Below are 12,706 nucleotides of genomic sequence, written 5' to 3' on the forward strand. Positions count from 1 at the left end.
AGGATACACTTTATTGTTATTAATCATCTATCAAAATGATTTCCTTGAATAGCATATGACAGCAGTTAAAATGATCCCAGGATTGAGATAAATGTGAATATTTTCTTTTCCCATTCCATTCCAAAACCTTTCAGTTTCTGATACTTGAAGCCTAATGAGAAACAAGATATTATAATGGACAGAGCAGTAGGAACAGGAAGAAACTGGATCTGCAGTGATACCAGAATGGAATTGAAAAGGCAGAGGTTAAATGTGCTTGACACATATGGAAGCAAATAGATTGCTGTCTGATTAGGATCATAAATTGTGTTTCTATTTGCTGTTTAATATTGGGCAAAAAAGATAGGAAATCATCAGCATAATGATTAAAATTGGCAGGCATCCTAAAAGAAACAAACTTAGAATGTCAATACAAAATTTTTAAAAATAATAAAATGGGACAGAATTACTGGGGAAAACCCAAATCTGAAAATTAACTATGATAAACTCATAACTTTCTGTGTTCAGTCTTTTTTTTTTAAAGATTTTTTTTTTTTAATTTTATTTATTTGACATAGAGACAGAGAGAGAGGGAACACAAGCAGGGGGATTAGGAGAGGGAGAAGCAGGCTTCCAGCTGAGCAGGGAGCCCGATGCGGGGCTTGATCCCAGGACGCTGGGATCATGACCTGAGCTGAAGGCAGACGCTTAACCGTCTGAGCCACCCAGGCGCCCTTCTGTGTTCAGTCTTGAGATGGCTAGAAGATTTTAGTGTCCTAGTGAGTGTAAGTAACGTAGAAGTAATGCAAACTCATCAGTGAAACAAGCTCAGGAGGTAGCAAAAGGATTAAATGGTGTTCTGTAAATTATTCTTGCTACAAATATTCTTGCTACAAAAGGAAATATTCTTGCTACAGAAATAAAATAGGAAATGAAAATTATTACATGGAAAAGTAAAGGATTATATAGCTTAAATAAAACCTGCAAAAGAAATCCTGTCTTTTTGTTTCATTTTTGTTTTTCTTGACATTCTATTCATTTAAATGCAAAGAATCTGTAAAGTACTGGTAAGATGAGTTACAGCTTGATCCTCAAGTTGAAATATTAGCTAATGAAAAAAAGCTAAAAGTCCTTAGTATATTTAAACTACTGAACAGAGTAATTGATGGATTACCAAAATATATAGAATCTTTATTTCTATTCTTGTTACTGGTTTGATTGCAAGTGAATGTAGAGGAGAAATAGGAAATGTTAAGTACTTTATGTTCAAATGGCAAATGGGACCATGGCTGTAATAAGAAGTCACCGATGCATAAGCTCTGACAAAACATAAGTGAATGCCATCACCACACCTACTTTACAAAGATTTCTGCTGTCATAAGTTGATTACTCTAAGAGGTTCCCAGCAGGTTCTAAACAATTAAGTTTTGACTTTAAAATGCTGATTGAGCTTCTGTATTTTAAAAATAGCTTTCTCTCTTTTATAGGCTGAAAAAGAAAATCCAGGACTTACACAAGACATCATTATGAAAATTTTAGAGAAAAAAAGTGTAGAAGTTAACTTCACAGAGTCCCTTCTTCGAATGGCAGCTGATGATGTAGAAGGTAGTCAGAGTCTTATTTAATTTTCTTACAGTTGTTGAAAAGCACTTCCTCGAAGACTTTATTTGACAAATGGGTCTTCTGCCCCTCCCCTTTCTTACTGTTATTGTTATTATTGTGATGATAATGGGGCAGACATCTATATAAATTATTGTGTGTTTTTAAGTGAGATTTCAAGAATGTGCTGAAGATATTAGTAGGTTGTTTGGGTTTTGATATCATGAGCTCATTACATATTCAATATAGAGGTTGGTTATTAAGCTCTTCTTCCCCCTTGACAGATATATATTGTCATTATATTTGTTATGATTGTCATTACGTTAAGGTTTCCTTATGAAATATAGCTTCAGAGGCCTGGTAAATTTGATTGAGCCTAACTTTTATTTATTTGTTTGTTTGTTTAAGATTTCACTGAATTTCCATTTATCCCAAATTGAAAATGTTTAGTCTTTCATCTTTTGATCCTTTACTTGGGAAGAGCCATAATATTATTTCTGAACTAAGTTGAACTTTAATGAATTCTGCCTTGCAACCTTGTCTTTCCTTTCCTTTCCCTTTCTCTTCTCCCTCCACCTCTTTAACCAACATTGGGAATTCGTAGACTTGAATTTGGCAGAGTTGCATGATGGTTTTTATTATGTATTTATTTTATCAGAGTATATGATTGAACGACCAGAGCCAGAATTCCAGGACCTAAATGAAAAGGCACGAGCACTTAAGCAAATTCTCAGTAAGATCCCAGATGAGATCAATGACAGAGTGAGGTTTCTGCAGACAATCAAGTAAGCAACTTTTGGCTTTGGTTCTTCTTTTCTTGAAAGTACTTCAAAGGAACCACTCATTCTAGGTGTTTTATTTTGGTACGACGTTAATATTAAATTGAAATTTTAATTTGAAATCAGACTTGAAATTTTTAAATGCTGCATTTTGATTATTAACTCCTAAGCTGTGGTATTTGGCTTTAGAGTATGATAAAATTTTTTAGAATGTTCATATAAAAACAGTGAATGAAATGTACATAAATTGGAATGTAGTTAGAACTACAAAAAATAATGCAAAAATGTAAATGTCAGATTAAAGTAAATAGGGAAGTTGGATAAATTACAGTATTGGTAACAAAGGATACCAGTATTGTTTTTGTTGCAGAAATGGCATAAGTTATTAGAATAAGTAATGTACTCTTAGGCTTGAATAGCATTTTTAAATATTGGCCAAATTGTAAACCTCCAAATCCTTACCTTTGGGATACAGGTTAAATAAGACCGAGATTACGCATGGGGCCAGAAGGCTGACTGGTGAGCAGCAGCAAGATGGGTCATCCTTGAGCAGTGGCTCTCAAACCAGGGGCACTCTCCTCAGGGGTTAAGAGGGTGGGAGAATCAGGGGAAAATCCAAACATAATTTCTGGATGAGTAAACAGTCTCAATTTTCTTCAGCCTCACTGGATATACTATGAAGAAAATTGGGAATAATTAGAGCTGCACTATCAATGCAACCTTTTGGTGAAACCACAAGTAAAAATTGCTGAAAAGGAAAGATTTAGCACAGGTTTTGTTGTTTTCTGAAAGAGGCCGCATCATCATACTTCGTATCTTTAAAGAATGGAAAGAGGTTCGCTTGTAATAAACATTAACATTCATCTCTTGGAAACAGTATTTTTTGTAATTCCCATTGCAAAATGTTATTTTAGCTAGTTTGGGCACCTATTTTGAGTGGTATAGGGGGCAGAGTATCCCATTTTAGAAAGTACTGGTTTATGATGGGTACGCAACCCAGCTATTAAGGAGTCTCTTTTAGGTCTTCTAATTGAGAACCTGAAAGTACGAAAAAGATTTTTCATTGCCTAGCTAAAATTCATGTCACAGGGACCAAATCCTGAGGTAAATATTTTACCTTTATAGGAAAGCCTCAACTTCCTTTAACTATTTTTAATGTGTGAAAAAGGAAGATAGTCAACTGTTTTATGGTTTTTTATTTTTAGTCTAATATAAAGTAAACTTGTTTAGCTCATAAAAGGATAAATTGCCAGTTACGTGAAGCACAGTTGTTTAAGCAACTTATTTTTAGAATTTTCAAATACTTTAATAAAATTTTAATTTGTTTTGATGATCATATATTTGTTTATGATCTGTGGGGCATTTCTATGAAGATCTGACATTTTAAAAATAATATTTTCAGCAAATTTTGCCTCGGATCATTGAAGGAGAGGTTTATTGAATCAGTGCCATCTTAATAATAGTAGTCACTTATTAGAATTATGTTCTCAGTGCTCTTTTAAGCATTTTACATATATTAACTTATTATAACACTGCTATAACAGGTGAAGAAATTAAGTAACTTTTCCAAGGTCACAGAGCTGGTAAACTGATAGATCTGGGTTCGAACCCAGGCAGATGCACTCCATTGTCTTCTCTGCTGCTTCCCAATCTGAGATGAATAATGCTGGTCTAACTTGGTAATTGAAAAAAGTTTTAGCTATCTGGAAGAGGTGTGATAAAGGATATCTTAATATAGAATGCCAGTAGGTAAGAGAGAGAAGAATGTTGTGGTTGAAGCTGGGGTAGGTATGGTAGGCCCAGAGCCCTCATCCTGCTACTTTGACACCATCTTACCCCTTTGAGGGAGTCCACAAGGCATCTCTGCTAAACCCATTGTGGCTTTAAGAGAGATATATTTGAAAAACACTGTATAAACAGCCACATTTTAATCATAAGGAAGTTGAGGTCAGGAGCCTAAGAGTCTTGTCCGTAGTCATTGACAGAGGCTGAATTAAGGGCTTTTCTCTCATTTATGGGGCAGTAGTAATATTTCAGTTCTGTTTTCTGGAGTGTACTCCGCACAACTGAATTAAGAGTATTGGCAATTAAAATTTATTTCTTAACCATTTTAGGAGGTATAATTGGCCCTGGAAAGTTTGTTGATAATATATATTTATGAGACCATGTATAAATTAACATAGATAGGTAAGGTGTGATTATTTGTATCACAGATATATACTGACACATTTTGATACATATTGTCTCCATGGTTAATTGTTTAACAAATTAGTGGATAAAATTGCACCAAAATAAAAAATGGCTTATCCTTCAGGCACAACGTACTGTGCAGTTACTGTTTTTTCTTTAAAATATTTTACTTTTTCATATTTAAAGTAATTATCTTCTTCATTTATTTTAGCAGTATTTTCAAGAAACATGTATCAGATACTTACTATCCAAGTACTATATGTGATTTCATAGGTTATATTAAGTAGAAGGAAGATTCCCATCAGCTAACAAATATCCAGGTATTTGTGTGTATGTTAGCAGACCTAGGTTTGAATTTCCATTCCCACATTTAGCTGTGTGACCTTGGATAAGTTGCTTAGCTTCTGTTTTTCTAGTTTCTGCCTATAAAGATGAGGGTAACAGTTTTAAGAATTGAGAGAAAGGACATACATAAACATACATAAAGTGCCTCACACAGAACCCAGTATGTGCTCACAGCACATACTAGCTTTGTGAAATAAGGGTTTTTTCCCCCCACTTTTCTCTGTGGGGTTGATTAGGAAAAATGATCCAGCAAATAAATATCTTAAAAGTTCTTTTGAGGGGCGCCTGGGTGGCTCAGTCGTTAAGCAGCTGCCTTCGGCTCAGGTCATGATCTCAGGGTCCTGGGATCGAGTCCCGCATTGGGCTCCCTGCTCGGCGGGAGGCCTGCTTCTCCCTCTCCCACTCCCCCTGCTTGTGTTCCCTCTCTAGCTGTCTCTGTCAAATAAATAAATAAAATCTTTAAAAAAAAAAAAAAAGTTCTTTTGATTAATGAATGTTTCTGTTTGACTACATTTAAGCTTATGGAAATATTTAATAAATTTAATTTCATAGGGTTTTTTTTAGGTCTGATACATTCTAATGCATGACTAGTAGAGACTTGTGACTTAATAAAGCAGAAAGCCGTGCATTTATCTATTTACTATGTATTTGCGTATTCATGCGCTAAAATTCACCAGAGTTTGGTTTTCCTGATGGCTACAGAGTAGCTTTTCCAGAGATGTCCAGTCTAGACCTAACTAAACACACAGCATGGGAATTTTCTTCCTTTAGAATGTTCACATAAATATGTTATATAAATTTGAGTTACATGATTAGAAAGTCTACTATTGCAATTTTTTTTATAAGATGTATGTTTATAGTTCCTCTGATGCCTGTCGTCTTCTCTTTTGAGTGTATGTTTCCCCAAAGTTGCCTCACTAAAAGCTGCAGACTGCTAAAATTCTGTCCTACTATATGTCCCTTGTCAGAGAATCACTTAACTCCAGACTGTTTGTAATTACACTGTAGTTATTTTCTTTAATTCTTGATCTGTTTAATTGTCTGAAGTATTTTTTAGTGCTGATTATTTTCTCTTGTAGGAAACAAACCCTTAGTTACTAATATAATTTAACTTCCCTGGTGCAAACCCTAGCACCTTAAATGAAAATACCGTTCTGTGTACATACAGATGATGTAATATTTGATATAAATTGCCACAGGTTGTTTTTAGAGAAGGCCAGGCCTGGGGATAAATAGCCTGGGTCATTCTGTAGAGTTCTTTATAAAGTTCTGTGGCTAGTGATAGATCAAACCTTAGTTCTAGGCTCTAGGTTTCCAAACACGGGTTTCCACATTTGGTTCATCAGCAGAATCACCTGGGCGGCTTATTTTTTAAGTTTTCTTTTAAAGTACAGATTCCCAATACTCATTAGTAAGTCTGTGGTACCTTTCAGAAAACCCTTTTTTTTTTCCTTACAGGTGAGTGAGAACTCACTGCTCGTTTGACCTATGGAATCTAGCCATTATCATTGTATATGGAGCATATGTTCATCTTGTCGATTAGCCCTGAAAGCACATTTTTATAATTCCCCCTTTTAAAGCAGAATATTAAAGTATTCTACAAAGTAGTTGTGTATAAACACCTCAGTGTTTGATCACTGTAGTTTGCTTCATTATGTTCTGCTTTAAATGGGCTCATTGTGGATTTGAAGTAACTTCCAAATATTTATTTGTTGAAATTGTAATTTTTCTCATGTCATGGTCATATGACATTTTATTAAGCAGTGGTTTACACACATCACAGCAATACAGGAGTCAACTTACTTGAAACCATAAATGAAAGGAACAGTTATGTAAGTTAAAACTGCTATTCCTAAACTAGAGGCAAAAAGAGAAAAAAAATGAGTGGACAGATACCATTTCCATGTAACATTCATTGTCCTATTTGAATCTAATATTTTAATGTTCAGCCTGATACCAGTGTTTGACATACAGGAGGTAATAAGTAATTATTTATTAAAGTATTTAATACAAATATCACTACTATTTCGAATAGGCTAACGTACTTTTTTTGTACCCAAATACTGTATACTTGTAATTCTTAGACATCCTACATGCTTATTTACTAGAAAAATGCTGTGAAACACACACATATACCACAGAAATCTGGATACAGGGCTTTTTGTGTTTTTTTTCTTTAGTAAAGCTGAAATGTTTTAGGTATGAAATAGCTGAAATCTGACATTTGTGATTAAAAAGTAATGGAAGATGTTTGGGATGGTCTAGATTTATGTCCTAATAATTCGTATCTTCACACTTGCATTGCATTTGCACAGAAGTTTTAAGTTCAGTTTGGCAAAAAAAAAATTGTTATGCAGTTAGAAGATGAAAATTGAAAAAAGCATAGATAGAAAAGACAAGAAAAGTTTAGGAAAAAAAAAATGGTTAATGGATAAGAACAGTCAACTCATGAGAACTATTGATTTCTTCTCTTTATCTGCTTAAAAGGGGAGGAAGGTGTTGACGCATATATAGTCCAAGGATAATTGCTGAAAGATTAAGGTAGAAAAATATTCTGATATTGTCTCTCTCAGGAATTTAAATATATTTTCCAAAGGAAATAATGATAGCAAAGTTTTTGGAAGAGGGGTATAGGCAGTTGTTAGAAGGTAGATGTGTCTTAGAAGAGCTATGTAGGTATGTAACTTGAAGTGCTGATAAATACAGAAGTGTGGTACACGTAATAGTAAAATTTTATGTAATTGTTCATGACATAGCAAACGTAGAGAATATAGTAGCTTGAATTCATCAAAGAAAGGAAAAATCATAACTGGAAAAGATGAGAAGCAGAGGTAATTCTTATAAATTTGAGTAAGTAGTGCTGAATGAAATGTTACTGATTTGGGAAGATTGAAATTAGTTATAGAACGTTTGGTCAGCAGTGCAAGAGAAGTCAGGATCATAAAAGGGTACAGGCTAAAATCCATCCAACCAACAAGTCAGATGTTTGGGCTTGATGCAGTGTTAATGTGGTAATTACAGTGTGGTTAGTAATCCTTAAAAAAAAAAATATCTATATCTATATAGATACATATATCCATATCTATCTATCTATATATAAAATAACACACCCCTCTTCCAAATATAACTGATTTTAAGATTCTTTTTTCCTTACCCAACAGGGATATAGCTAGTGCAATAAAAGAACTTCTTGATACAGTGAATAATGTCTTCAAGAAGTATCAATACCAGAACCGCAGGGTAAGTTTAGTAGAAGCCTTATGTAAGCTGCCACCCTAGGTGTTGATTTACACTTAGTTGTTTTATTGAACTAAATACTAAGATGGTTTGATTATTGAAAATAGTTTTGTATCCTTAACCACTGGTTTTGTCCTTGAATTAAAATATGTTTAAGTAAATACTTCTAAAAATTCCAATTTGTAATATATAAAGTCCATCCTATATTCTATATAATCTCTTGTCTTTGATTTTGGCTTTTGTGTTATTTCTCTTTTCTTATTTAATATTTTTTTCTTACTCTGTTTGATGTCTGTAGGCACTTGAACACCAAAAGAAAGAATTTGTAAAGTACTCCAAAAGCTTCAGTGATACTCTGAAAACCTATTTTAAAGATGGCAAGTAAGTAGTGTCATTTATTATCCTTTTTTAAAAAAATTAAATTATGTGGTTTTATATAATACTAAAACCGTATAAATTAAGCCCTTTTACTATATTGTTCATACTCAAGTTGACTAGTAACTAAGATAGACTGTTGGTTGATAATCTAGCCATAACTAGTCTAGAGCGGAAGTTGGCAGACTTTTTCTGAAATAGGCCTCATGGCAAATATTTCGGGTCCACCTGTAGGTGGGCTTGTCAGAACTACCTACTTCACCTCTGCGGTGGTGTTGTGGTGCAAAAGCAGTCATAGTATGGAAACAAGTGACATTATGGCCGTGTTCTAATAAAACTTGATTTATAGACACTGAAATTTGAATTTTATTTGATTTTCAAATAAAATAAATATAATAAAAAAAATAAAATTATGTTACATAATACTCCTTTTTTTTTTTTTTGGGTCATTTAAAAATATAAAAGTATTCTTAGCCCGCAGGCTGTACAGAAACATGGGAAGTGAGATTTGGCTTACTGGCCTACTTCACCAGCCCCTGAAGCTGTGGTTCTCAAACTTCAGGAGCGTCAGAATCACCTGGAGGGCTTATTAAAGAACAAAATATACATTTTATACATGTACATGTAATTGCTTTTGGAGTTCCCCTCCCTCCATTCTATAGGTCTAGGGTGGACGCAAGAATTTGCATTTCTCTTTTTTTTAATTTGAGAGAGGGAGAGAGAGCATGTGAACTCGGGGAAAGGCAGAGGGAAGGAATCTCACGCAAACTGCCTGTGGAACCCAATTCGGGGCTGGATCTCACGACCCTGAGATCATGACCTGAGCCAAAATCAAGAGTCAGGATACTCAACCAACAGAGCCACCCAGGTGCCCAAATAATTTGCATTTCTAAGAAGTTTTCAGATAATACTGATACTGCCAGGTCTGTTGAGAACTGAAAGTTAAAGCAATGGTTCTCAATCCCATTTGCACATTAGAATCACTTTGGTTCAGTTTTTTAAAATTCCAGTGCTTTGGTCCCAACTTCAGGGGTTCTGATTCAGGTAGCTTGGAGTGGGACCAGGATTTAATAAGTCTTTTATAAAAAGTGTTCCAGGTGATTTAGAAGTACTACAAAGGTTGTGACCCACTCCGGAAGGAGGGAGGCTTTCACTGTTGTTCTGTAAGATAAATAGTATACTAAAAAGGTAAATTGGATGTTGTTTTTAAGTTTAGGCATACAGTTATCTATAGAACACTCCAGAAAACCAAAAAATTTATGTGTTTTTACATATACATTTTACACATGTACATATACTGTATAAGCTGATGGAGGGGCCGTGTCTTCTGTAGCATGTACCTTATGGAGAGCTCTTTGTATCTCAAGTAGAAAGAATACTAGAAATTTTGTGAACACGACCATTTTCTGACAGTGCTTAGGGTCAGAAAAACAATCTGAATAGTGATTATTTCATGTATCATTGGCAGGGACCTCTAACATTTATCCTACCATTGAAGTTTAAAGATCCCTATATCCATGTCAAGATTACAATATTATTATAATATAAAAATACATTAGAATGGTCTGTTAATTTTCATTTATTTTTAACAGTTCAAATAGGTTGAAATCTTTACATTTCTTTACATTTATATTATGAATTAAAGATATTGAGGTACATTTTATTAATGGTTTTTGTTACTGTTCAGATAGTCTAGGGGAAATGCTCCTTGATGACTTAGTTTAATAAGCTTGCAGGTGTGTTCTGAAAATAAACTTATATCTGTTTTTTCTTGGTCTCCACTGCTAAGCCAAAATAACCAAAACACATCAAAAGAATAATTTACATGATGGGATCATTATTAATTAAGAACTATCGTGAAATAAGCACATCGAAAGGTAGAAATTCCTTTAGAGCCTAATTTTCATTAATTTCAATAATAAAAGCGAAGTTATGTACGCTTCATATGGATTATTCAGGCTCCCTGCTACTTTTTCTTCATTCAGTAGCTTCTTTATAATTATTTGTATATGAATAATGTGCCATTATTTTTGGTTTTAGTTTTGTATCTGTTTTCTTGAAACTGAAAACTGTTAATAGAGCCTGTTCTTTGAGCCATCTTCCAGTAAGGGTATGAATTTGCATTGATGCAACTAATTATTTCTGGTCCCTCTTTTTGAGAAGTGTCTAGGATGAAGATACAAGTTTTAGCTATGATATTGAGAAACTGATAAGACCACACAGTGGGACTAGGGCATCAGTTCTTTGTTCCAGTCACATGAAGATGGGCTGATAGGAGAAATGTGTGCAGCACAAAGTAATTTTTAAGAATTTTTGTATATTGTCAGCTCTTAAATATTGAAACCACATGATTATTTTGTTTTAATAGATTTATTCTAAAAGTAGTTTAGAATTCTCATAGTTTTTGTTTTGTTTTTTGTTTGTTTTTGAAAGAAGGTAAGAGAGATATGTCCATTGAAGTAGAGATTTTGAGGCTGAGTATAATACTGGCACAGATATTATTTTGGTAACTTACATGAAACCAGAGCTGGAGACTACATTTGAATCCTCTTTGGCCAGTTACTTGTTCAACCTCAGGAAATCGGTTGTTGAGGCGCCACCTATCATTAGCAGCCAACCAACACCTTATTGCCAGCCGGAACCACTAGGGGGCAGTAATTCCTAGATAGTTTCAAATGATGCAGGACCATTCAATTCCAAGCTGGTGTAAAACATGATCCTTAGTACTAACTTGCCTCTTTTTTTTTTTTTTTCCCTAAATTGATTTCATTGCTACTGTTAGTGGATGTCATCAAGTATAAATATTTTTAAAGGACGAATTTTTTTTTTGATAAAATTAATGCCTTTTTTTTTTTTTTAACAGGGCAATAAATGTGTTCATAAGTGCCAACCGACTAATTCATCAAACCAACTTGATACTTCAGACCTTCAAAACTGTGGCCTGAAAGTTGTATATGTTAAGAGATGTACTTCTCAGTGGCAGTATTGGACTGCCTTTATCTGTAAATTTTAAAGTTTGACTGTATAAATTATCAGTCCCTCCTGAAGGGATCTAATCCAGGATGTTGAATGGGATTATTGCCATCTTACACCATATTTTTGTAAAATGTAGCTTAATCATAATCTCACACTGAAGATTTTGCATCACTTTTGCTATTATCATTCTTTTAAGAATTATAAGCCAAAAGAATTTACGCCTTAATGTGTCATTATATAACATTCCTTAAAAGAATTGTAAATATTGGTGTTTGTTTGACATTTTAACTTGAAAGCGATATGCTGCAAGATAATGTATTTAACAATATTTGGTGGCAAATATTCAATAAATAGTTTACATCTGTTAAACATTTCTTTACTTGAAAAAATACATATATATATATATATGAATATATATATATATGATCAGAAGACCAAGATGACTTGGTGTAATGTCTAAAGAACTTCTAATGGGAGCTTACTAGCAGTTTATCAGATAATAAAGCAACAAGAATTCTATTTTTTGGTCCTTAATCACTCTGGGCAAAAGGTAGTCAATGGAAATATTTTTGTTAGTTAATATATATGAGGTACTGAATATTTTTGCAGCCTGTTTTAAGAGACTTATGAGAAAGAAATGGCAATTTATAGTGTCTTCACACTATAATGTCACTTTTTTCAACTTTATGACAATGTAAAATTAAGGTTTTCTGGTATGCTGGGCCCTAATAAGCTTTGTACCTTTTTTCCAAAAATAGCCACAACTAATAGTAATTTGAAGCTATACCAGTGCTAGTTGGTTTGAAATTGTCATGAGTGTTATAACTGTTATACACACTCTTTAAATATATAGAGCTTTGTTTCACCATAGAGAAGTTTTAAGGAAATTATGTATCAAGTGATCATGTTAAGTGATTTCATTTTTCAATTATGATAAAATAAAGGGAAAATCAGGATTTGTTTATCTTTTATAAAGATTTTAAATGTTAAACTAAATTTCTGTTTGGCAATATACCTTTCTTTGCTATAATGCAATTTAGTTATTTTTAAACTTTTCTTTATTTTTAAAAACAGATTTTTAAAGAATTACTGTCAATGGCAGTATAAAAGGAAATTGTCCTATTAGATGTGAACAGGAAATATATGGAAAGAAGCAAAAAAAAAAAAAAAAATAGACAATTGGATGAAATCTCATAATTTATGGACATTTTACTGAGTTGATTTTT

At 33.4% G+C, this 12,706-nt stretch overlaps 1 protein-coding gene across 3 annotated transcripts in view; it reads left to right on the forward strand.

The window, feature by feature from the left end:
* PDCD10 (programmed cell death 10) overlaps positions 1-11,849 on the forward strand; it is a 42,777-nt gene extending 30,928 nt beyond the window's left edge. For all 3 annotated transcript variants that reach the window (XM_036112704.2, XM_036112705.2, XM_036112706.2), the window contains 5 exons: positions 1,467-1,584; positions 2,237-2,363; positions 8,054-8,132; positions 8,428-8,510; positions 11,368-11,849. In XM_036112704.2, the coding sequence (XP_035968597.1) occupies positions 1,467-1,584; positions 2,237-2,363; positions 8,054-8,132; positions 8,428-8,510; positions 11,368-11,449 (489 nt within the window). In that variant the 3' untranslated portion in view covers positions 11,450-11,849. The remainder of the gene's footprint in view (positions 1-1,466; positions 1,585-2,236; positions 2,364-8,053; positions 8,133-8,427; positions 8,511-11,367) is intronic.
* Positions 11,850-12,706: the final 857 nt, after the last annotated feature.

The sequence above is a fragment of the Halichoerus grypus genome, chromosome 1 (genome assembly GCF_964656455.1).
Source record: "Halichoerus grypus chromosome 1, mHalGry1.hap1.1, whole genome shotgun sequence".
Classification (NCBI taxonomy): domain Eukaryota; kingdom Metazoa; phylum Chordata; class Mammalia; order Carnivora; family Phocidae; genus Halichoerus; species Halichoerus grypus.